At 42.2% G+C, this 25,826-nt stretch overlaps 1 protein-coding gene across 2 annotated transcripts in view; it reads left to right on the top strand.

Annotated features, from left to right (window-relative positions):
• The first annotated feature begins 802 nt into the window (after positions 1–802).
• KIF16B (kinesin family member 16B) overlaps positions 803–25,826 on the top strand; it is a 397,632-nt gene continuing 372,608 nt past the window's right edge. For both annotated transcript variants that reach the window (XM_049870024.1, XM_049870023.1), the window contains exon 1: positions 803–1,008. In XM_049870024.1, the coding sequence (XP_049725981.1) occupies positions 962–1,008 (47 nt within the window). In that variant the 5' untranslated portion in view covers positions 803–961. The remainder of the gene's footprint in view (positions 1,009–25,826) is intronic.

The following is a 25,826-nucleotide window of genomic DNA, read 5'->3' as shown; positions in this document are numbered from 1 at the left end:
ACCCCTTCTGAAGAAAAACTAACACTACTGAACTGTAACACAAGTGCAAAAAAAGTCCAATTAAGATCTCAATTGAGCGATTTCAGAAATCGGCCGCATTTACCCACTTTATTTCATTTCTCAGTGCCCCTGAATTGATGAGGTCCAAACACACGCTTAGCCTGTCTTGGAGTAGCAGAGAAAGCTCTAGTTCGCTAACCAACTGTGATCATTTCTGCACCTCAGTTTCTTCGTCTGTAAAATGGGTGAACTAACCCATGGTGGGGTAAAGCCAGGTTCTTGTTAAGGGCTGAAGAGCTCTGTCTGGCGTAATTTGAAGGAGCTCTGGTGGCGCAGTGGTTAAGGGCTCTGCTGCTAACTGGAAGGTCAGCGGTTCAAATCCACCAGCCACTCCCAGGGAGAAAGATGTGGCAGTCTGCTTCTGTAAAGATTTACAGCCTCGGAAACCCTATGGCGCCGCTCTACTCCGTCCTATAGAGTTGCTAAGAGTCGGAATGGACTCCGCGGCCACGAGTTTGGTTTTTGAGGGTTATTCCAGCCCTGGGACTGTGATCCGAGGTCTGGTCCCAAATTGTTGCCATCCCCTGCTCCTCCATACCTTCGGGTTGTCCGGGGACACGGAAAGGCTCTAGCTTTCCTGAAGTCACCGCAGTCCAGCTCGCTCACCTGCAGGCAGCTCGGCCGCGGCCGGCTCGCCGACCTGGGGAGGCCGCGCCAGGCGCCCCGGTCCCGCCCCCGCGCCTGCGGCCGCCGCCGAATCCGGGCGCGCGGATCACGCGGGCAGGAGCCGCCTGGGCATGCTCAGTGGCCCGGCTAGTGGGGCCGCCGCGGGACGCCGGGGCCGGAAGCGAACTGGGGGAGTGAGAGCGCAGGGACGTGGGCGGGAGCCGCGGCGGGGCTGTGGGCGTCGCTGGTGGCCGCGGGGCGCCGGGGGCCCGCGTGGGCCAGGCCGGCATGAGAAATGGCATCGGTCAAGGTGGCCGTCAGGGTCCGGCCCATGAACCGCAGGTGAGTGGGGCCGCTCGCGCCGTCCCGTCGCCGCAGCCTCACCCTGAGGGGTCGCCGGCCCCGCTCCAAGACCAGGCTGGACGTACGTGTCACAGGCGGGACCCCGGCCCACTGCGCCCGGGCTGTGGCCTCGGGGGCCCTGGAGGACTTCGTGCTTTGCTGCCCTTTTCACGCCGCCCTGGAGGGGACTCAGGGTAGAGTTCCCAAGGCTATGCAGAAAATTCCTACAGACTCGTTCCATGCCTTAACTAGGGGAAGTTTGCTTGTATCCCTTCATAAAGCATCAAGGGACCACTCCCTGCAGAAGGAAAATCCTTCCAGAGAGGAGTGTGGGAGTGGCCGTGGGGGCACCGCAAGCTGTCTAAGAAGTTCTTTATTAACTATGCTACCTTTTCATCTCAGGAGAGACGATTTGGAGGTAGGGTCCTGATATGGATCCTAACTTCTAATCAGCAACTTCGCAGTTCTTCACTTAAGGTGAAAGGATGGATGGGAAAACTTCCACAAACTTTTGATTCCTGGGGAAAAAAGAAAGTCACTTTAGCACACGTGCTTGAAATATGCTGACATTAAGAGAACAGAAGAGTTGTAAACACATTTAGAACTTAATCTTGTTATGTATTTCAACAAAGTAATGCTTTTCAGAATGATTTAAGCCCGTAGTCACTGAAAAACAATGCGTGCTTTCTTCTCAGTGATCCCTTTATAATTGGTTTAAAGAGATGCTTTGGAAAAGTTACTTTTTAAAATTGGCTTACGTTTGAAGAATGAAGTAGACCTAATTGGGATGTGTCTTCTGAGTTGATAACTGCAGCTCAGGCAAGGGCGTTTGTTTGATTGAGTTGCTGGACTTTGGGCTTACCGTGTGGTCTTTCCATCTAGGCCAGGTCACTTTGTGGACGTCAGTATTTGGTGGTTCTGACAGCTGATTGGGGCATCAGGAGATGAAAATCAAGAGATCGCCAGAACTAGACACCTTATTTGAGTCATCTGAATCTGTTTTTTTGTTGGCAAGTTGTTAGCTCAGAGTCCTTGTGACCTTATATGTAACAAAGAAATGTTGCTTGACCCGGCATTATCTTCATGATTTTTTTTTGATATGTTTCAGCCCATTGTTGTGGCTGTTCTGTCAATCCATATTGGTAAGTAGGGAGTCATCGTTCTGGCTTGTAATCTTTGGAAACCAGTGCTTTTAGAAATCAGTGCTTTTGCGATTTTCAAGTTATTTCTAAAGCTGTTCAGGGAGGGGGTTTTGATTTTTTTGTAAACTCTAAGAGAGTATATATGTACACTCAGCTAGGCCCCAAAGTCATTTTTTTAAATGTTATGGATCTACATGTATATAGAGATTCCTTTCCTTCTTTGGAATAATATGAACACATGCTAGAAGATTATATTGATTAACTTTAGAAAGCATCTATCAAGTACTTACAAAGTGTACAATGTTGTGCTGGGTGCTGTCTCCAGGACAAAGTGAATGAAGTCTGGTGCATGTCTTGTAGGAATCCACTGTCTGGTCAGGGAAGGACTACATGCTGACATGACTCATAAAATACAGGGCTCGCTGTGAGTGGTGCTGGAGTGCAGTCCTTGCCTCTGTAGGCCTGCAGCCCACATATATGGAAGGATGGCAGGAAACATGTCTGGAAGTCATGTGCTTTGAGGAGGTAGATTGACATGATGATATTTGTGTTCTCAGCAGGGAACTCTGGTGGCACCAGCTTGGTGAAACAGGTAAGGAAGCCTCATTCTGGGCCAGAAGTGGAAATGGGAAGGTGGAACAGATACACTGAGACAGTTCACTGGCAGAATTTACAGGACTTGGCAGCTCATTGGATGGGAAGGAGGAGGAGGAGTAAGAGTGTAGAGCCATTAACTGAGGTTTAATGCTCAAGGAGTGGAACAGGTTTGGGGAAGGGGGATGGATAAAGTTGGGGAGTTCTCTTATAGACACGTAGAGTTACATGAGTTGTAATAGCTGTCACGTGCACGCACAATGTCCAGCTTAAGAGAGCACTGTTTGCATGTTGACCCTGGTCATTTTATGAGGTACCAGAAGGACAGCCCTCTCTATTAGAGTTGTTCAGTGGACTGTTGGAAACATGGACTTAAGTCTCAGGTGATTCGAGTATTGACGTTTGGAAATCTTTTGTACAGTTTCAGGGAAGGGACAAGTGTCTCCTGAAGGACTTGGTGGTCGTTGGTGCTAAATATTGTTGAAATGGTGCCCTGATGAAAGTAAGAGAGGGGCTTTCGTCTTGGAGACAAGTGACCTTCCAGAGAGATTCAGTATTACAGAAGTTGCCAGTGAAGAGGAAAGAAATATACAGATTACTCAATCTAACTCATAAAGAAAGAAATGCAAATTATAGTAGCAATAAGAAGCCATTTTTATTAGTGAGGTTGGTAAATGTTAACTGAACATCAAGTACTGATGAAGGAGTAGTGAAATAGACACTCTTATATTGGACACCGTGGTGGCATAGTGGTTAAGAGCTACAGCTGCTAACCAAAAGGTTGGCAGTTCATACCCACCAGGTGCTCCTTGGAAACTCTATGGGGCAGTTCTACTCTGCTCTGTTGGGTCACTATGAGTCGGAATCAGCAACGGGTATACTGGGAGGATAAAGGGTTAGAACCTTTGAGACTTTCCTATTGGGAAATTTGGTAGTAGATGTCAGGATTAGAAACTTATAAATTTATAAATTACTGGGTCTGGGAATTTCAATTTTAGGAGCTTATAATATGGATTATATTCTTACCTACCAAGTTGTATGTGTAAGAATGTTTGTTGCTTCACTTTTTGTAAAAAAAAAAAAAAAAATTGAATGACCTAAATGTACCAAGATGGAGGATTTGTCATATAAATTATGGCCTATTTTTTGGTGGGATGCCGTGCAGCACTTATAATGTATTGATCTTAAAAGACTTCCAAGATAGGGTATTAAGTGAGAAAAGCAAGACATCCACACATATGTACATGTAGTGTATTAGAATTTTGTGCTTTAAAAAAATGTATACACACACACGATTATATCTGTACAGAATGATTCGTAAGAAATTTAACAGTGGTACCTCTCGAGAGGAACTGACGAAGAACCTCCTAGGGGAAAATGGCTTTTCGTTTTTCCTTTTTACTGTTCGAATTTTTGTTTGCTCCTGCATAGTTTTAAAATAATTTAAAACTCGTGTATGTCATTTAAAAAAATGATTCAAAAGTCGTTGGCACTGGAGAAAGATGTTTCATTTGGTGGCAGGGGAGGATTGAAGGAAGTTGTTGACATAATATTTTAATATTAATTTTTAGAGGAGCGCAGATTTGGGGAAAGGGGGAGCAACCAACATGAGAGAAAAGCCTGGTGTAGCTGAGAAGTGAGGATGGGTGCTGCAGCCAGGCTCAGAGATGATGGGGTACAAGGTGGTGGGATATTGACTTTGGCTGCTTTTCTGAGCCAGGAGTCCTTACGGTAATGGTAACCGGTCGTTCTGGTAAGGAACACCCAGTGCTACATTCAGGGCAAGATGTGATGAGCTTATTAGTTTTTTATTACTACCTTGTGGCTTTTGCTTCTGTGGCAGAAGTAGTAGTTTCAGACATAGAAGAGTGACTTTGTTGCATCATGATTGTGTTGTTGGTAGTTGTGGTCAGACGGATTCCTACTCACGGCGACTCCTCCACGTGTGCGCAGTAGAACTGCTCCATAGGGTTTTCAAGGCTGTGACATTTAGGAAGCAGATCTCCAGGCCTGTCTTCCAGGGCTCCTCTGGTGAGTTCAGACAGCCATCCTGGGTGGCTAGTAGTCCTCGTGCTTAAGCTGTAATAGCAGCTACCTTTATTGAGAGTTTGCCATATGCTGACTCTGCCATGATGACCTGGTAAGGAATCTTATTTAATCTTTGCAGCAGTCTTAGGAGATAGAGTCTTATTATTATGCCGTTTACGGATTGAGAAACATAGATAATTTAAGGCAGTCACAGCTATGTTTTTTAAAATGAGTAAAAAGTTCTCAGAAATATAATTTGGTTCATACTTTTTATGGGCAAAATTTAACATTTATGTATTCTATCTGTACACCTTGTTCTTTGTGATTTCTTCCATTGTTGTTATGCCCAGTAGTTTCTTTCTTATTCGTTTCATTTTTTACAATTTTACAGAATCTAATTTTTTTTTCCTCCAAAGTGACAGTAAAATAACAATTTATGTACTAATGTGTCTGTTGGCATTGGTTTAACATGCTTGTTTTTTCATATAGATTTTTCTAACTGGCTAGAATACTAGATAATTCTTCCATTCTGTCTCATTGATCTGCCAGTCTAAAGAGGACCAGAGTCTGAAGGCAACTGCCTGGGTTCAAATCCCAGCTGTCGGTTATCAGCTGGGTAAATATGAGCAAGAGACTTAATTGGTTTAAACCTCAGTTTCTGCTTTTATAAAACGGACTTAATGATTAAACATACCTTATAAGGTTGTTATAAGGCAAGAGGTTTTTTCAAATATTTTTTACTATAAGTCACTGTAAGAAACACTTTAAATTTCAGCTCAGTGAATAATGTAAAAAATTCATTAAGTACATGCAGCTCACCGTTGTATTTTCTGTTCTATTAAATACTATTCCTAACCCACTGAATTTACCTTCAGACCCGCTATGGACTTGCAGTGGGCGGTTTGAAAAGCACTTTTGTGAGGCTCAGGTGACATGATGCGTGTGGAGAAAGTGCCCCGCCCCTGTGGCTCCATAAAGATTGGAAGTTATTTTTACGATTTAATTATTGTAACTTTATTTAAAAACAAGGGGAGGCACCAGGTGATAGCTTTATAATGTGCCGTCTTATCTGATAAGGCAAGTCTACTCCACTGCTTTCATTTTCTGGCAGTTCTTAGCCTCTCTTCCTGATGAGTTTGTCAGGTGGAATTCAGTGTCATTTCTATCAAGTTCAAAGAGAAAAATAAGAAAAAAAAATACTAGTGGTATTCTGACTGGGATTGGTATTATTAGGGTGTACTGAAGTCTACCCATTTCAAGAGCGAGGTAGTGTCAAAGCGAAAACAGCTCATTGTTAGCCTCTTAGATCTGTGATGATGACAACAGGTGTTTCTTATTAAAGATGAGAGGCATTTGTTGAGACTCGGCCATATTCCAGGTACTATGGAGTCATTTCTTCACCCAGGCAGCTTCGTTTTCTCCTCCCAGCAGCAGACTGATAGGTCTTTTAATCCCCATTTTCCTGAAGGTAAACTCCTACCCCTCAGATAATAATGCTGGGCTGAACAGGCTCCAGTCCCCTCCAGAACACTTTCTATGGTGACTTGCTGCCGTGGGGCTCACTGATGACAAAAGCCTTTGGCCTCAAGGGACCGCTGGTTTAGTAGCAGAGAAGGTGCGGACACATACTGCATAAAAATAACTGGTTGAGATGGAGCCTCTAGGGGATTTTCTAGGCTGGGGGAAAAATCTCCTTGATCCTCTTAGAGGGGGTGGAGTGTGAATTGAACCCTAAAGAGGTATTACTAGCGGTCATTTTGGAGAATATCACTAAGGGCTCACAAACTGCACTTTGAAGTAGAATTGTCCCCATATTCTATAGATCGGGAATAAAGGCTCAGGCTGAAACAACCTGCCCAGGGTCACATAAGCAGGACACCGCAAAATCCAAATTTGAACCCAAATGTGTCTTACTCTTAAGTTCCTAAAGCCCTTTCATTATACACAAGACTCAGGTGAGAGAAGGGGTGGGGATGGCTACGAAGTAGGAATGTGTATAGCTTACCAGGGATTTAGACTTTAAGAATTAGTTGAGAGGCAGGTTGGCACAGTATTGTGAGGCTTTTCGTTTGTTAAATCGGGAAGTTTGAGTTTTTATTCTCCGGAGCCCTGAGCTGGCCCATATGGGAGCCGTTGTCCACATGTAGCTGTTTGAATTAAAATTAAAACTTCAGTTACTCAGCCACACTGATCACATTTCAAATTCTCCATAGCTACATATTTAACAGCACAGATAAGGAACCTGTCTGTCATCATGGAAAGTTCTGTTGGATGGTAAGACCGAAACTGGGTTTGAATCCCAGCTCTACAATTTCCTGGCTTTTTGCCGAGCATCTTACTTAACTGCTCTTTGCGTCTGTTTCTTCATCTTTAAGATGGAGATACTCACCCTGATGGGGCTGAAATGACAATCAAATGAGTAACACTTGCTAACAGTGCCAAGCTCAAAGGTATTGACTAATATTATTAGACCCTGGGAGATACCGATGGTTTTAAAACAGGGCGTTGTCGTCTAATAGCAGTGTAGGGAAATAGTACTAGCACCAGCAACACTGAACATTTATTTACTGTTTGCCAAGTGCTGTGCTAAGTGCCTTTTCTGCACTATTATCCAATTGACTTTCCTGCCACTGCTCTGTGACGAGAGCCCTGTGGCTCAGAGATGTCTGAGTGGGCAGAGACCAGTGCGGGAAGACCGTAAAGAGAATTGAAACATGACAGGTGATGTGTTGATTCTGGACTAGGCTGGAGTTGTAATAGGAAAGGGCGTAGTCAAGGGATGAAACTCAGAAATAGAACCCTGAAGAAGCTTTCATGGTATTTCTGATTGTGGAAATGATGTATGCTTATAAAAAATGCACGCTATGCAGAAAAGTTTACCTACGAAATCAAATCACACAGTGTTCGTAATTCTGTGATCCAGAGACAGCTACCCTTAAAGTTTTTTTCCTCTGTTTTGGAACATAATGTATACACTGTTTCATATTCTCATCGTTGCTCTCGCTAGAGACGTTCTGGAGTCCAGTTAGCAGGACAGCGAGGCAGAAGGACCAAAGGTGACTCTGAGGGGTTTGGACCTTAGTAAGCGGAAGACCTTTTTTAAAGTCAGGAATGCTGGAGATGGAGCCGGTTGGGGTGGAGGGGCGTGGTGGGTTGAATTAGTTCGGGGAACTGGTGGGCAAGACAGGCAGTAGCAACTCAGCGAGTTCTGTGGGGGTCAGTCATTTGAAGGTGATAGTTGTTGTGGTAGAAGCGAACGTTGTCCCCAACAAAGATCATAGCAAAGAAAGAAGAGAACGCGGAACAGCATTTCGGAGTAACCTGGTGTTACGGGTTGATTTGTGTCTCCCATAAAGGACACGTTTAAGTCCCAGCTCTTGGTACCTGCGAAAGTGACCTCATTTGGAGATAGCAACTCTGCAGATGTAATTAGCTAACGTAAGTTTTACTGGAGTAGGGTGGGCCCTGATCTGATATGACTGTGTTGTTATGAGAAGAGAAGACACAGGGAAGAGTGCCATGTGATAATGGAGGCAGAGATTGGACTGATGTATCTACAAAGCAGGGAACACCAAGGGAAACCACCAGAAGCTGGGAGAGAGGCATGGAGCAGATTCTCACTAAGAGCCCTTAAAAGGAATTAACATGACAGACACCCTGATTTTGGAACTTCTAGCTTCCAGAACTATTAGGGAATAAAAAGCCATCCAGCTTTGTGGCTCTTTGTTACTGCAGCCTTAGGAAATAAATAAAGAAAAAAAATAGTTGCCACTGAGTCAGTTTGGACTCATAACAACCCCAAGTGTGTTAGAGTAGAACTGGGCTCCGTAGGGTTTTCAGTGGCTGAATTTTCAGAAGTAAATCACAAGGCCTTTCTTCCGAAGCCTAACGAGTACGCCTGGGTTACGGTCTTCTGTAGGCTGAGTGACCTGATGGGATTTTTCAAAGTGGTAAAGGGACCTTTTTTATGGGCTTGCAAAGTCAAAACTATTTTAGATAGTAATACTAAGATGGTGTTTGCCTTTTTCATTCTCACTCTCCCAAGGGTGCGGTGGTGTTTTGGTGCTTCCTAGAGATTACATGACCTGTGATGCTGCCATGGCTCCGTGTGTCGGGCATTCTTGTGTCTAAAATATTGTCGATTTTAATTTGTAATATAGCAACTATAAACAGATGCAATTTATATTAATAAAAGCTCTTTGGGATTGTTAAAAATAATCAAAACGGTGCAATTTGAACATAAAAGCTTTATTTTGAGCCCATTAACCCTTTGCTTTTGAGTTGATTCCAAGTCAAAGTGACCCTATAGGACAGAGTAGAATTGCCCCGTAAGGTTTCCTAGGCTGTACTCTTTACAGAAGCAGACTGCCACATCTTTCTCCCTTAGATCGACTGGTGGGTTTTAGCCACCAGCCTTTCAGTTAGCAGCAGGACACTTTAGCCACCATGCCACCACAGCTGCTTTTTTTCTGAGCAGTTATTCTGTATGCGTATAGGGAGGCCATTTGGACCCCAGAAAAAGCAAATGCGTTAAAGAAGCTAGGTACAATGAAGCCTATAAAGACGAGGGAGAAATATAGAAGATCAACCATTGGCTAATCTTAACATGATGGATTGAACCTTGCCCTCCCGATTTTATTGGGATCAGTTGGTATCAGGTTGCAAGATGGGCTCTGGCCCTCCAGCCCTATCTTTTGAAATTTCACATTCAGCAAGCCAGCTTGGAACAGGAAAGAAAGGATTTACAACTTTGGGTGAAAGAAAAAACTGCCGGCAGGATTAATTTGGTTAGGAATTTCTTTAGGGTGAATGTTAGCTCTTGTGTGTAAGAAAACCCCCAAATCAAAGGAAGATATCTGCTATCAATCTCTTTTTGACAGGCTTTTCTGTAACTTTAAAGAGTTTAAAAGAGTCCCGTGGTCATAACGTTTGAGAACGCTGCTGTAAGATAATACTCTCTAAGTTGTTGAGGGGGTTAGAAGAGAGTATATAGTTTTGAGCATGTTCCCAGGCACAAATAAAAAGGCTCCACTCAGTCACAGCTGCTGTTCTTTTTTATGATCATCGTTGTTACTGACAGCCACTCTTAAGAATGCAATTCAGAGAAAGAAGGCACTGGAGAAAGGAGGAAGAGAGGAATTTCAGGACCAACAGGGGCGATGGAGGCTAGAGGCTCAGAAGCCATAGAGTGTGGCAGTGTGAGAGGCTGCAGGTCAGGGCCCAAGACAAGCTGGCTGGCTTAGGCTACCGACTCTGGTCTCTGCAGAGAATTGTTTTAGCTGAGGGGTGGGAAATGGTACCCTTGTTACAAGAGGCTGGGGGTGTGCCTGGGGTGAGTGGAATGGAAGTGGTCCCCGTTGACTACCTTTCTAGTTAATGGAGAGATGAGAGGAAGCTGAGAATGTAGTCTCTGTTCACCTATGCAGTGTTGCTCCTATAATAAAATCTTTTCAGTCTTACTCCAGTTTTGGGGCACATGGCCTAGCTCGGAACCCAGCTGTCACCTGGGCGTTGCAAATCGAGGCTCAGCAGAGAAGTGTTTTACTTGTTTTTTTTTTTTTTTTTTTAAAGACAACAAAAGAAGCAGCTAAGGAGTTAGAAGGTTGGAGAAAGAGGTGGTTTGAACCAGTGAGCTGCTCTGGGGGAGAAAGATGTGGCAGTCTGGGTCAGTTCCATCCTGGATTTGGTTTGGTTTTTTGGTAATGTGTATAATGCATTTATACAAAGTGTGAAAATGTTCTTCGATGACTTAGAGTATCTACTAAACATAATTTGGTATTAAACATCTTTTTTTTTTTTTTGAACTATAGAGATTTTGTGTGTGTGTGTGTGTGTGTGTGTGTCTGACAGAAAGAGACTCTTTAGGAATGTCCCCTTGTGCGATACTTAGCACTGGGGTGTAAAGGTGATTTATTTTACATATCCTTGTTTCTTGATGATTCTTGTAAGTTACTTCAGTAGTGTTTTTGCCTTTGCAGGTTCTAGAGACCCTGGTGGCGTGGTGGTTAAGTGCTACGGCTGCTAACCAAAAGGTGGGCAGTTCGATTCCACCAGGTGCTCCTTGGAAACTCTATGGGGCAGTTCTACTCCGTCCTGTAGGGTCGCTGTGAGTCGGAATCGACTGGATGGCTGAGGGTTTGGTTTTTTTTTTTGGTTTGGAATTGAGATGTCATCTCACTAAAGATTGCTTTGTGAAAGAGAGTTTATTAATTATAGTTACACTTACATCCTGGGAACAGGTTTGTTTTACAACACCCAGCCACTTCCTGAGGAATGAGAGCCTCTGGTTTATTTCTGTGGTTTGGAGTATTTTCTCTTGAGCTCAGGCTCTAGAGCCAGTCAAGGGAAAAATTACTCATGAGAAGGTGGTCACTGTCCCTTAGATTCAGTTCAAGCACACGAGAGGCCAGCCTCCAGCAGGAGTGGGGAGCTTCTCTTTGCTCTTACTGGCTCGAGACTGTGCATTTGTGTGCCTGGCTCTGTCCATTTCCAAACATATTCATTATTCAATGTTGCTGCCCAGCGGAAGGGAAATAGCTGTTTCTGTGAGCAGCGATTTAGTCACAGACATTTTGAGAAAATTTAAATGGCATATGTAGATATTTTTAATGAAAAGTAGAAAGTGCTTTCACTGTAATGGTATTAATAAGTAATTTCTGTCATCAGTTATTTCTTGTCATTCATTCAGTTATTAGGAACTCTGCCAAGTCCTGTGCCATCATTATTAGTTTAACTCTTTCAATAATCTTATAGGGGTTAATATTTTATGTAATACTTTATAGATGAGCAAACCAAGAATAATAGGATCACAGAAGCATCAGGTCCTGGCTCAAAAGGCCACTTCTTCAGAGGTGCCTATATCATGCTGTTTTGGTTTTCTAGCTTCATAGCATTCATCACTATCTGAGTTTGTGGGTGTGGGTGTGTGTGTGTCTGCATGTGTATTCATTTTTGTTTGCTTGCTCTTCTATTGTCTGTCTCTCCCCCTTGAATATAAACTCCATGGAAGCCATTAACCTTGTCTGTCTTGTTCATGGCGGTTCCCCAGGGACTAAAACGGTGCCTGGCTGAAATGGGTACTGAAAAATGGGTACTCAGAAAATAGGTGTTGTATTAATAACTGCTGTCTGTCCCTTTCACTGCGTGAATGCTTCTAAGGAATTAGGAATCCGTAGCTTCAGCATCTCTAAGATGTCTTACTTTGTCTCCTATGAGGAGGAAAAAGGAATCTTGATGGCTCCTCATGCTGGGTGATAGGGAGGAGAGAGAGGTGGAAGAAGGCTAAGGAAGAGCTTCAGTTGTTTCACTGTGTATTAAATAAATTACATGTAAATTACACACCTAATCCTTATTATATTTATCTGTTGAGGTTGGGGAGCCCTGGTGGTGCAGTGATTAAGAGCTCGGCTGCTAACGAGAAGGTTGGCAGCGCGAATCTACTAGCTACTCCTTGGGGTCCCTACGGAGGCATTTCTACTCTGCCTTCTGTAGTCAGTATGAGTTGGAATCAACTCGACTGCAAAGGGTTTGGTTTTTGGTTATTAAGATTGGAGACTTGGAGGTACTTTTAAGAGTTTTAGGTTTCTGAACCCACCGTGGAACACCTGATTTCATGATATTTATTTCCTTAGCCCCAGTGTCCTCCATGGTCTCTTACCTGGTTGCACCTGCTGATTCTTATTTTCAGGGTCTTACTAATAGAGTCACTATGAGTCAGAATCGACTAGACAGCAGTGGGTTTTATTAATAGAGTCTGAGTCATCACAGTGATTCTGCATCGAAGTTCTGCTTGGAGCACAGGTAAATCACTTTGTGATCTCCTTCTGAGTGGAACTTAACCCCCAGGGAACTTTCAAGAAAAAATGATTCAAGGTGATGGAAACTAGCTCAAAAGTAAAAAAAAAAAGGAAACGTTGCAGAGATAAAGTTTTTAAAGATAGATTTTCGTCTCCTTTCTTACTTTTCCTGAAGGTAGGATTTCATGTAAGCCGTCTCTGATTGATCAGATAGAAGAGGAATTGTGAAAAATGTCAGTAGTCCTGGGTTCCTACTGCTTCGATGATCCAATTAAGGCACTTTTTTTTTTTTAATCTTTCATTTTCAAATGTAAGTTGCTAAAATAGTACAGAGTTCTCTGTATTGTATTTTTACGCAAGTAACATGCACCTTCTGTGTTTGTTTGCCAACTGTGCATGAGATATTTTTCTAAGCGTGCTATTTTGATATTTTTACAGTAGCACGCATTATTTGTGTAAAAATGTGGTCCCTGTCTTAGTTTCTTAAGGCTCCCATTACAAAACACGAAAACTGGTGACTCTAGGGGAGGGTCCTTCCTTATCTCTTTCTGCTTCTGTAATTCTGGGTATTCCTCAGTGTTCCTTGTCTGCTTGTAGCTATATCCTCACATAGCATCTGTCTGCTATGTGTGTATCACTGCCTTTTATAAGACACAACTCAGAAGGGATAAAGTTTAGAATTCACCCTACTCTGATAGGTCCTTAGTAACATAACAAAAGAAAACCCCTATTTCCAAGTGGGATCACATTCATAGGTACAGAGGTTAGGACTTCAACGTGTATTTTGGGAGGCCACATTTTAATCCATAGCAATACATGTCACCCAAATTCCTCAAATGTCATTTTATTTAACCACAGTGTCATTACCAAAACCAGGAAAGTAACACTGATACAGTAGTATTAACTGATCTGCAGACTTTATTCTGATTTCTCAAAATGCCCTAATGTCTTTTTTTTTTTTTTTTTTTTGGTCCAAGATCCAATCAAAGATCATGCAGTGCATTTAGTGGTCATAAAACACCTTTCCTAAACTCTTCTGCTGTTGGGACATTTTTCCTGTACTGATATGATATGAAGGTTAAGAATAGATAGCCTTTCCCCCAGAATATCTCTGTCCGTTTAGAAGAATGAGGAATTTTGCCTTGCCTTCATTGGACTATAGATGCCGTACTTTGAGCTGTTAATACCTTGGTTGAATTAATTATGTCAAATGAAGAGAACATGTGCTGGACATTTAATCTTCGACGGGGCTGAAAGAGTTGGAGTTTAGAGTGAGTTGGGGAGGGCTTTTTTTTTTTTTTTTTTTGGGGAGGGCAGGCCCCAGAGGCGTGTCAGTGATTGGTCTGAGCCAGGGAGAATTAATTAAATCTATAGGACAGAGGCCACAAACTTAATGCCTACAGGGGCTAGGCAGGCCTGAAATAACGCTGAATAGGAAACCCTGAGCATAGAAAAGAGGTAAATAGCTGATTCTCAACCTCAGATTCAGAGAGGTAATAGGGTGGGCTAGCTTTTGCTAGAAATGTACCCTCATATTTTAACAGTTTAACCCTAAAGTTACCTGCTATGGATTGGTGTTACCCAAAAATATGTGTTGAATAGTTGGCTCTTGTACCTCTGGAAAGGAACCCTGGTGGTACAGTGGTTAAAGCACTTGGCTGCTAACTGAAAGGTCAGTGGTTCAAACCCAGCAGCTCCTCTGCAGATGAAAGATGTGGCAGTCGACTTCCATAAAGATGTACAGCCTTGGAAATCCTACGGGGCTGTTCCACTCTGCCATAGAGGGTCACTATGAGTTGAAAATCGACTTGAGGGCAGTGGGTTTGGTTTTGGTGGGTACCTGTGGATGTGATCCTGTTTGGAAATAGGGTTTTTCTTTTGTTATGTTAATGGTATCTGAATTATAAAATGACCACAGTAGACACAGAAGCACACAGAAGTGCCATGTGAAAATCATCTCTAAACCAGGGAACTCCAAGGAACCAAGGAATGCCCAGGCCTACTGCCAAGAAAGGAATCAACATGGCCAAGGCCCTGATTTGGACTTCTAGCCTTCAGATCTGTAACACAATAAATTTCTGTTTCATAAAAGCACCCATTTGTGGCAGCACTAGGTAACTAAGATATTACCAAGTAAGTTTAGTTTTTATGCACGTAAGCAGACCAATGTATTAGTTCTGAGTGGTTGTTGTATGCCGTTGAGTCGATTCCAACTCACAGCAACCCTGTATGAGATTAGAGCTGCCCTATGGGGTTTCCGAAGCTGTAATTTTTACAGGAACAGATCGCCCGGCCTTTTCTCCCATGGAGCTGCAGGTGGGTTCGAACTGCTGACCTTTCCGTTAGCAGCCGAGCGTTTATGCATTGAGCCACCAGGGCTCCTTCGTGGTTCTGGCTCAGCAGGCGGCTTTCCTTCCATCTTGTGGACCCTCTACTTTCTGGGGCCTCACTAACATCTCTGTCCAATTACTGGGAGGTGGTTAGAGAATGGAGAAGTTAAACGTCTACTTCTGGACAACTTCAGTGTGGAAGAGATACACATCACTAATGTTCACCTTCCATTTGTGGGAACTAGTCACACAGCCACACCTGGATGCAAGGCAGGCTGGGAACTGTAGTTCCTGGTTGAGCAGCCACTTTCCAGTGACAAGAATCTTCCATAAGAGGGAGGTTAGCTATCTCTACTGCACTCCATCTCTAGGGAGAGGACATTTCTCATTTCCAGCCGGTGCTGCCGTTCAGAACCTTTACGGTGGCTCTTCGCTCAGCATGGGTCAGATGTCCATGAGTCCTGCTCCCTCCCTCCCTCCTTAGAATTTTGGCTCAAAAGTCACCTCCCCAATGTGGGCTTCCTTTGTTACCCCGCTAAAATAGGATCTCTTCTTCCCTTCTTCCACTTGCATTCTCAATCCCCCTTCTCCATTTTTCTCTTTACCGCGCTTATCACAATTTGGCATACTATGTATTTTCCTTATTTATTGGCTTTTTCTCTGAATCCCTCCATGAGCATAGGGAACATTTCTGTCTTGTTCTTGGATGTGTCCTTTGTACTTGGCATGTAGTAAGTGCTCAGCAATTGCTGAATGAAAGTAGGGATCTGAACTGTTAGGTAAAATCCTAAAATTTCAGATGTTGGCAAGGATTATAGCTCAAACAAACCAATCACTGTGCAGGCCAGATCATTTCTGGATGTGAGATGCCAGCCTGGGCCTTGGGTGGAATGGCCAGTGCCTGGTCTGGGGCCAGAAGACGTGGGTTTGCATTCTGGGTCTGCCTCTTGCTCATTGTGTGAGTGTGGGTATATCATTTCCCTTCTGAGTCTCAAATACTTCTTCCAAAAATGGGTCTAATAGTTCCCTCGTTCCTCTTCCTCCTGTGACAACTGAATGAGGTTGATAATACATAAAAACACCAATGTATGGTAGAGGCTCAATTAATGGTTGTTAAATGAATGGACTAATTGAGTATTCACATGTGCCGGACCCTGTGCTAGGTTCTGAGGGGAATAAGTGCCAAGTGTGGAGATCTCAGAAGGCTTCCTGGAAGAGGAGAGGATTGATGTGGACTTTGTGGGATGGGAAAGATTCATAGTAGGGTGTGGGGTAGGGATGGGAATCACTCAGTCATCAAGTATTTGTTGAGGGCATCTGCGTGCAGAGTACTGTTCAGTCTGGGGATTCATTGATGAACAAGATGGATAAAGTTTCCGCCCTGATGGAGCTTATATTTGAATGTAATGCTGCTATCCATTGGAAATGCCGTTGAACCACATATGTAATTAAAGTTTTTCTGGTAGCCACATTAAAAAAGTAAAAAGAAATAGGTAAAATTAACTTTAATAATCTATTTAATTTAACCAATATATTAAAATGTTATTTCAACAGGTAATCAATACAAAAAAGTATTGGGATATTTTACAATTTTTTGTACCAAGTCTTTGGAATCTGGTGTGTATTTTGATACAGCACAGCTCGATTTGGATTAGCCAATTACAGCACAAGTCTAGTAAACAAATAATAGATCATCATATGCCCTGATGGTTCCCAGGTGGTGGCCATGTAAAACTAGGCCTCAGTGTAGGGTGCTGCTCCTTCCTCCTATTGTGTTTCTTTCCTGCTGTGTGAGTCACACCTGCACTCAGAAGGCCCTGGGGAGGAGTGGCATTCTCTGGGGCTGGCAGTGTGGGCTGAGAAACAGTGAGCACGGAGGCAGGCAGGGAGCGGTTCTTCTTAGGGTTCCTCAGGCCAGGAGATAAATGTAGACACTGAGGAGAGCAATACAGCTCAGTGAGGTGTTCATAGAGTATCCTGGAAAGGAACTTTCTGCTGACCTCACCCCTGGTATAAAAAATGTGGTTGCTGCTTTAGGCAATGATTGGGCCCCTTTTTTGGACCTACTTTGGTTCACTTACCATGCTGACCAGTCAGGTCTCTCCTTAGTTTGGCCTCCCACTCCCAGGTGAGGTGAATCACTCGCCCACCCCCAAACTTTTGCTTTTATGGGCCCATTCACTGTCACATGGGGTGATTTTGGGCCCTTGAAGAACAGGAACTGGGATTATAGTCCCACACACAGGACCTTATAAAGGGAAAGCATATGTATTTGTTCATGACCTAGTCTTGCCTTTGGCAATTGTCACTCTCTTTAATATGTGAGTTGGAAGTTGCCCTAGGGGAAGTAAGGGAAGCCTCCTGGACACGGTGCAGGCAGGGCAGAGCATGGATTACATGTGTTTAGATCCCACAGTCAGCATGCAGTTAGAATGTTGGTGTTAGTTGCTGTCGTCTGTACTCTGACTCACAGCGACCTTAAGTAGGACAGAATGGCCCTTTGCCAGCTCTTGTGCTATCTTCACGATGTTTGATATGCTTGAACCCGTTGTTGTGACTGTTGTGTCAGTCTCTGTCATTGAGGGTTGCTCTCTTTTCCCTGACCTACCAAACATGATGTCCTTTTGTAGCGATTGGTTTTTCCTGATGGCGTGTCCAAAGTAAGCAGGGTGAACCCTAGCAATTGCAGTCTGGTTGCGTGTCTTCTAAGACTGATTTGTTCGTTTTCCAGTCCGTGGTATATTCAGTATTCTTCACCAGCACCACAGTTCAAATACGTCAGTTCTTTTTTTATTCATCATCCAGCCTTTGCATGCATGTGAGGTGATTGAAGAGACCATGGCTTCGATCAGGTGCACCTTAGTCATCAAAGTGCACCTGGTAAGTCATGCTTAAAGTTTTTAGAACTTTGAAGAGGTCTTTGGCAGGAGATTTGCCCAGTACAATATGTCGTCTTATTTCTTGGCTCCTGCTTCCTTGGGTATTTATTGTTGATCCAAGTAGAATGAAATCCTTGACAACTTCATTTTTTTCTCCATTTATCGTAATGTCATTTATTGGTCCAGTTATGAGCATTTTTGCTTTCTTTATGTTCAGGTGCAATTTGTATTGAAAGCTGTAGTCTTTGACCTTCATCAGTAAGGATTTCAAGTCCTCTTTATTTTTGGCAAGCAAGGTTGTATTATCTGACTATTACAGGTTGTTAATAAGTCTTCCTTCAATCCTGATACTGCATCCATTTCACATAGTCTGGTTTCTTGAATTATTTGTTCAACATACAGATTGAATAAGCACGGTAAGAGCATATAAACTTGCCACATACCTTTTCCAATTTTTAACCACACAGTTTCCCCTTGCACTCTTTGAACAACTGCCTCTTTATCCACGTACAGATTCTGCATAAGCACAATAAAGTGTTTTGGAATTCCCATTCTTCCTAGGGTTATCCATAATTTGTTAGGGCCGACACAGTTGAATGCCTTCGCATAGTTAATAAAACAGGAATTCTGGTGGCGTAATGGTTAAACACTCACCTGCTAGCTGAAAAGTTGATGGTTTGAACCCACCCAGTAGTGCTATGGAGAAAGATCTGGCAATCTGCTCCCTGAAAGATTAACCCACTGCCGTCGAGTCGATTCCGACTTATAGCAACCCTATAGGACGGGGCAATTCTCTGTCATGTGGGGTCGCTATGAGTTGAAATCAACTTGATGGCACCCAACAACAACAGTAGTCAATAAAACACAGGAAAACATCTTTCTGGTGTTCTCTGCTTTCGGCCAAGATCCCTCTGACATCAGCAGTGATATTCCTCGTGTCACGTCATCTTCTGAAACTAGCTTGAACTTCTGGCAGGTCCTTATATATAGCTGTAGTCGTTTTTGAATTATATTCAGCAAAATTTTGCTAGTGTGTGATATTAATGCATTCAGTTTGATCGCCTTTCTTTGAAGCGGGCAGAAACGTAGATCTCTTCCAGTCAGTTGACTAGGTAGCTGTGTTGTAAATTTCTGGACATAGATAAGTGAGTGCTTCTAGTGCTGCACTAGTTTGTTGAAGCATCTCAGTTGTTTTTTTTTTTTGCCAATGCTGTAGTCAAAATAACCAGACGTAATTCACAAGTATTTAAAAAATAAGTGAAAGAATTTTGGTGTTTTTTTAATTAATTTTTTTTTTTTTTGAACTGTGGCCTCTGGATTGTGTTGATGAAAATAAAACATTTCGTAAACAAAACTTATGAAGATCAACTATATGGTGGTTCTTCGTTTTTGTGATATCTCACTAGGTAGTTTGACAAAATATGTTTTCTGAATTTCCTCCATTTTCACCCATTTTGGGAAAGGGTTAGGAAGGTTATTTTAAAATGAATCTTTCCACTGGAATGTAGGCTCAGGAGGGCAGGGATTTTTGTTGAATTTGCTCTCTGGTGTCTCCCCCGAGCTTCAGACAGCACCTGGTATGTAGCAGACCCTCAAATACATGAGTGAATGGATGAATCTTGCGCAGTGACTGTTGTGTGCCTGGCCGGTGTTGCCAGCTTTATTCTATCCCATCTGTCTTTCAACAAAAAATTATTCACTAGAGTAGCTCTATAGCCACAGCCTTGTTCACAATCAGTTTTTTAAAACTGTGTGTGATAGGTTTTAATTTGGCACCATCACAGAGGTACCAAGACAAAGGATTTGAACCCAGATACACTAACCCCCCCAATTGTTAAATCACTCTGCTTAGCAACATCAAATAGTGCTAGGTACTGTGTTTAGTGAAAAGCTACAAGATTCAAAGATTGCATCTTATTCCACTCTGACTTGAAGTCTTTTGAAGAAAAAGTCTTACAGTTTAGTATTTTAAAACATACTGTACCTTTCCCTTAACTGGTGTATTTAGCTGGTGATGTAAAAAGAATCCATCCTCTCTTTACAGGCCAGGTATTCTATTCTTTTTCCCGCAAAAACTGTCAGTGAGAATACTTGTCTAAAATGGAAGTAGAATTGGTAGGAGGGTTGTGGGTAGAGGAGCAGAGAAAACTCATTCCTTGTTGCTTCATAGTGCTAAAGCACTAATTGCTGATATCTGTGGGCATTGAACAGTTGATTTATGGTCTGAACACAGGAAAACAAAAAGAAGTAGAAAATAGATGTTCTTATGTTCTCAATTTTTTAACTTACACCTCCTCTTTTAAACTTCGACTTTTACGAATGTGCTGCTTCTGTGTTTTGGGATAGTATATCGAAGAATTTCAGCCATGTGTACATCCCTGTTTTTCCTCCTCCTTGTGACTCAAAGGAGACAGGGGCCTCCTATTCCTTGGTCCCAGAGTCAGAGCCATAGCTGTGGGTCTGCAGGAAGAGACAAGCTTCCTTTCTACCTTTGGAGTGAACCTCTGCCAAGTCAGCTGATACTATGGGGAAGGCACATCTGCATTTAAAAGTCAAAAATGTATACTAAATTTAGTGCTCGAGTTCTAGAATGTTGTTGCCGCTAGGTGTTGTTGAGTTGGTTCCAACTCATAGGGACCCTGTGTACAACAGAATGAAACACTGCCCAGTCCTGTGCCATTTTCACAACCATTGCTGTGTTTGAGCCCATTATTGCAGACACTGTGTCAGTCCATCTCATTGAAGGTCTTCCTCTTTAGGCACTGGTCCCTCCTGATCACGTGTCCAAAGTACATAAGATGAAGTCCTACCATCCTCACTTCCAAGGTGCAATTTGGGTGTGTTTCTTCCAAGACAGGCATGTTCTTTTTTTTGGAAGTCCATGGTATATTCAGTATTCTTCGCCAACACCATAACGATCGTGAGTGTTTTCTCGTGTCTGTTAGCCACCTGAATGTCTTTGGCAAAGTGACCATATCCTTAGCTCATTTTTCAACTGGATTATTTGTGTTTTTGTTATTGGGGTGTTGAAGTATTTCATAAGTGTTAGAGATTAGACCCTTGTTGGATATGTCAGATATGTCGTGGCCAAAACTTTTTCACAGTCTATAGTTGCTCTTTTTATACTTTTTTTACACTTTTGGTGAAGTCTTTCGATGAGCGTGTTTAAATTTTAGGAGCTCCCGGTTATGTAATTTATCTTCTGGTGTTTGTGCATTTTTAGTTATGCTTTGTATTCTCTTTATGCCATGTATTAGGGCCCCTGGTGTTGTCCCTGTTTCTTTTTTGCATGATCTTTATTATATTAGGTTTTATATTTCGGTCTTTTATCCATTTGGAATTACTTTTTGTGTACGGTGAGAGGTATTGGTCCTGTTTCATTTTTTTTTTTTTTTTTTTACGGGTGGACATCTAGTTTTGCCAGCCAGTTTGCTAAAAAGAGTGTCTTTTTCCCATTTAATGGACTTTGGTCCTTTGTGAAAGATCAGGTGACCAAAGGTAGATTGATTTACATCTGGGTTCTCAATTCTGTTCCATTGATCTATGTGTCTGTTATTGTACCAGTACCAGGCTGTTTTGACTACCATGGCTGTATAGTAGGTTCTGAAATAAGGTAGTGTGAGACTTCATACTTTGTTCTATTTCTTCAATAATGCTTTGCTTTTCTAGGGCCTCTTTCCTTTCCATATAAAGTTGATGGTTAGTTTTTTCATCTCGTTAAAGAATGCTGTTGGTATTTGGATCAGGATTGTATTATAGCTGTAGATTGCTTTGGGTAGAATTGACATTTTCACAATGTTGAGTCTTCCTACCCGTGAGTATGGTATGTTTTTCCATTTATATAGGTCACTTTTGGTTTCTTGCTACTGTGTTTTGTGGTTTTCTTTGTATAGGTCTTTTATGTCCCTGGTTAGATTCATTCCTAAGTATTTTATCTTTTTAGGGGCTATTATAAATGATATTGTTTTCCTGATTTCCTTTTCAAAGTTCTCTTTGTTGGACTATAAGAATTACACTGATTTTTGTATGCTGATCTTGTATTCTCTACTTTGGTGACTCTTTCTATTAGTTCCAGTAGTTTTCTTCTAGAATCTTTGGGGTTCTCTATGTATAGGATCATATCACCTGGAAATAAATATAGTTTTACTTCTTCCTTACCAATTTGGATGCCCTTTATTTCTTTTTCTTGCCCATCGCTCTAGCTAGGACTTCCAGCACAGTGTTAAATAGGAGTGGGGGTAAAGGGCTTCCTTTTTTTGTTTAGGGGGAATGCTTTCAGCCTCTCTCCATTGAGAATGATGTTGGCTTTTGGTTTTGTATAAAGCAAAAAACCAAACCTGTTGCAGTTGAGTCTATTCTGACTCACAGTGACCCTATAGGACAGAGTAGAACTGCCCCATAGAGTTTCAAGGGAGCAACAGGTAGATTCAAACTCCCAACCTTTTGGTTAGCAGCCGTAGCACTTGACCACTACACCACCAGGGTTTCCTTGGTTTTGTATAGATACCCTTTATTATGTTGAGGAATTTCCCTTCTCTTCCTATCTTAATGAGAGTTTTTATCAGGAGTGGGTGCTGGACTTCATCATTTGCCTCTTCTTCATCAATTGAGATTATCGTGTGATTCTTTTCTTTCATTTATGTGGTGGATTATGTTAATTGATTTTCTAATGTCGAGTCATCCTTGCATACCTGTATGAATCCCACTTGGCCGTGGTGTATTATTATTTTTATGATGCTGAGTTCTGTTGGTTAGAATTTTGTTGAGAAGTTTTGCATCTGTATTCACAAGAGATACTGGTCTGTAATTTTCTTTTTTGTTGTGCCTTTGCCTGGCTTTGTTTTCAGGGTTAAGCTGAATATGATGAATTTGAGAGTATTCCTTCCTTTTCCATGCTCTGAAATAGTTGAGTAGTACTGAACGTTCTCTGAATGTTTGGTAGAATTCTCCAGTGAAGTTATCTGGGCCAGAGTTTTTTTTGTTGGGAGTTTTTTTTTTTTTCTACCTCTTCTGTCTCTTGTTATGAGTCTGTTCAGATTTTCTATCTCAGTTTGAATTAGTTTAGGTAGGTAGTGTGTTTCTAGAAATTTGTCCATTTCCTCTGGGTTTTCAAATTTGTTGGAGTACAGTTTTTCACAGTATTCTGTTATGATATTTTTTATTTCAGTTGAGTCTGTTTTAATGTCCCCCGTCTCATTTTTAATTTGGGATATTTGTTTCTTCTCCTGTTTTTCTTTTCTTAGTTTGGCTAGTGGTTTGTCGATTTTGTTGATCTTTTCAAAGAACCAACTGTTTGTCTTGTTGATTCTTTCTATTGTGTTTCTGTTCTGATCTTTATTATTCCCTTTTTTTCTGGTGGCTCTGGGCTTCTTTTGCAGTTCTGTTTCTGTTTGTTCAAATTATAGGGCTGACTTTTTGATATTGGCCCATTCTTTTTTGATGTGTGTGCTGATTGGTACAAATTGACCTCTGAGCACTGCTTTTTCTGTGTCCCAGAGGTTTTAGTATGATGTGTTTTCATTCTCATTTGATTCAAGGAATTCTTTTTTGTTCCGTCTTTGATTCCTTCTGTTACTCAGTTGTTTTTAAGCAAGGCGTTATTCAGTTTTCATATATTTGATTTTTTCCTCTTTCTGTTCATGGCGTTGTGATAGAGAATTGATTTCTACTTTTATGGTGTAATAAGAGAGAATACTTTGTATTGATGTTTTGAATTTTATTGAGGGTTGCTTTGTGGCATAAAATGTGGCCTATCCTGAAGAATGTTCCGTGTGTGTTGGAAAAGAATATATACTTTGTTGCTGTTGGGTGGAGTGTTCTGTATATGTTTATGAGGTCAAGTTGGTTGATTTTGGCCTTTAGATCTTCTGTATCTTTGTTGAGTTTCTTTCTAGATATTCTGTCCTTTCCCGAGAATGGTGTATTAAAGTCTTCTACCATTATTGTGGAACTATTTGTACTTTCAGTGCTGTTAGAGATTGTTTATTTTGGAGCCCTGTCGTTGGGTATGTAGATGTTTATTAGGGTATGTCTTATTGGTGGATTGTTCTTTAATCGTTGCATGATGTCTTTCCTTCTCTTTTAGGATTGATTTTGCTTTAAAGTCTATTTTATCTGAGGTTAGTATTGCCACTTCTGCCCTTTCTTGGTTACTCTTTGCTGGATATATTTTTTTCCATGTTTTGATTTTTAGTATATTTATGTCTTTGTATCTTAGGTGCTTGATCTACTTCTTCCTCCCTACATTTGATGCTTAGGGTTCCAGGATTGACATTTGTATCTGTTTCACTTAGTTTTTGGGTCTTTGCTGCAGAGGGACGGCGTGATGTATATGTCTAGGGCATCATGTTGGCTTTGCCTCTTCAGGAGACACTTTTAAGGGCTTTGAAGGGTAAGTGGGAAGGATGCATTCCAGGCAGAGCAACCAGTATGAGCAAAGGCCCAGAGGTGGGCCTTTGTGAGTCCTGGGAAGGAGGAATAGTTTGGAATGGGATGGGGAGAGTATAGGTGCTGCAGGGCTATGTGGTGCACAGTGAGGCTGAATGAGCTTCTTGTGTCCCCTTATGCATGCCTGATGCATTAGATGACATGTGCCCTCTTTGGAGAGTAATTTTCTTGTGGATTCCTTAAATGTACTGACTGGTGTATTGTTTTCCTTTGAGAGCCCGTGAACTTCCACCTTCATGAGATTTTAGCCGAAATTAAATTAGGGGTGATAGCAGCAGTCTGTGGCTTTGCTGTATTGATTGCGTCATTCCTATAGACTTGTGCAGTGTTGACTCTGTAGTACCAACTTTGAGCAAGTCATTTAACTTCCCTGAGCCCCACTTGCCTTATGTGTGAGATGAGGTCATGAGCTGCATCACTTCCTCCTCTCTGAGTCCATCCTCTTCTAGCCAAGTGGTGCATTTCTCTGAAGCTCATCTTGGCTTTCAAGCCCCTCCTCATCTTGCTCCTCTCCCCCCATCCTCCCTTTAGAGTATTCAAAATTTCTCATGAAAGTATAATTACCATCTTTAGTCTTGAGCAAAATGTAATCCATTATGATTTCAAGCTCTAATTTTATAATGTATGAAATTCTTCAACTGTCTACCAGTTTTTCTTAACTGGGACTGGGGTTCCATGAAGGAAAACCAAAAAAACCAAATCCATTGTCTTTGAGTCAGTTCTAACTCATCACAAAAAAACCCAGTGCCGTCGAGTCGATTCCGACTCATAGCGATCCTATAGGACAGAGTAGATAGCAACGCCATATAAAACAGAGTAGAGCTGCTCCGTAGGGTTTCCAAGGAGCAGCTGGTGGATTCGAACTGCCAGCCTTTTGGTTAGCAACAGTAGGACTTAACTATTAAGTAACTCAGACCCTTAATGCCCTCAGAAGGTGTTTATTATGTAGTGAATTAACTTCTGTCCTTTTCTTCTGGAATGGTAGTAGTTATGTACTTCTTAGGATAACTTGCAAAACAGTTGCTCAAGATACTAGGGTTCAAATGAGAAGCCCTAGTATGAAGCCAGTAGTGATAACCTGAAAGGCATAGTCCTATTCTGGAGTTTTGGAATTGCAATTGGGCTCATCCTTTTCTTCAAGAGATGGAATGAGACCACCTAGTGAAGAGTCATCTCAGAAGGAGCTCAAAGGCTGTTTTCACACCTTGTTCTTACAAAACCTCAGTCCTCAATGGAGGGGGACATCACAGATCAGCCAGGACAGTGGTTCTGAATCCTGGTTGATTATCAGAATCTCCAAGGTGGTTAAAAAATACAGGCTCCTGGGGCCCTATTCTGGACATTCTGATTTGGTAGGCCTGGGTTGGGGTTCTTGAGGGGATTCTGTTGATTCCCTGGGCTTGAAATCGTTGATCTGGCTCTGTCATCTTTTGGATTCATCTCTTCTCTCACCACCCTGGTCTACCATCTCTCATATAGCCTGTAGGAGCCTCCCAGTGGTCTCCCTGCTTCTACTCTTGCCGCTCTAGAGTCTCTACACAGCAAGCTAGAGGATCTTTTAAACGGTAAATGAGACTTTGCCACTCCTCTCATAAAACCTTA

The sequence above is a fragment of the Elephas maximus genome, chromosome 25, assembly GCF_024166365.1.
Source record: "Elephas maximus indicus isolate mEleMax1 chromosome 25, mEleMax1 primary haplotype, whole genome shotgun sequence".
Lineage (NCBI taxonomy): Eukaryota > Metazoa > Chordata > Mammalia > Proboscidea > Elephantidae > Elephas > Elephas maximus.
This window is presented reverse-complemented; position numbering and strand designations above follow the sequence as displayed.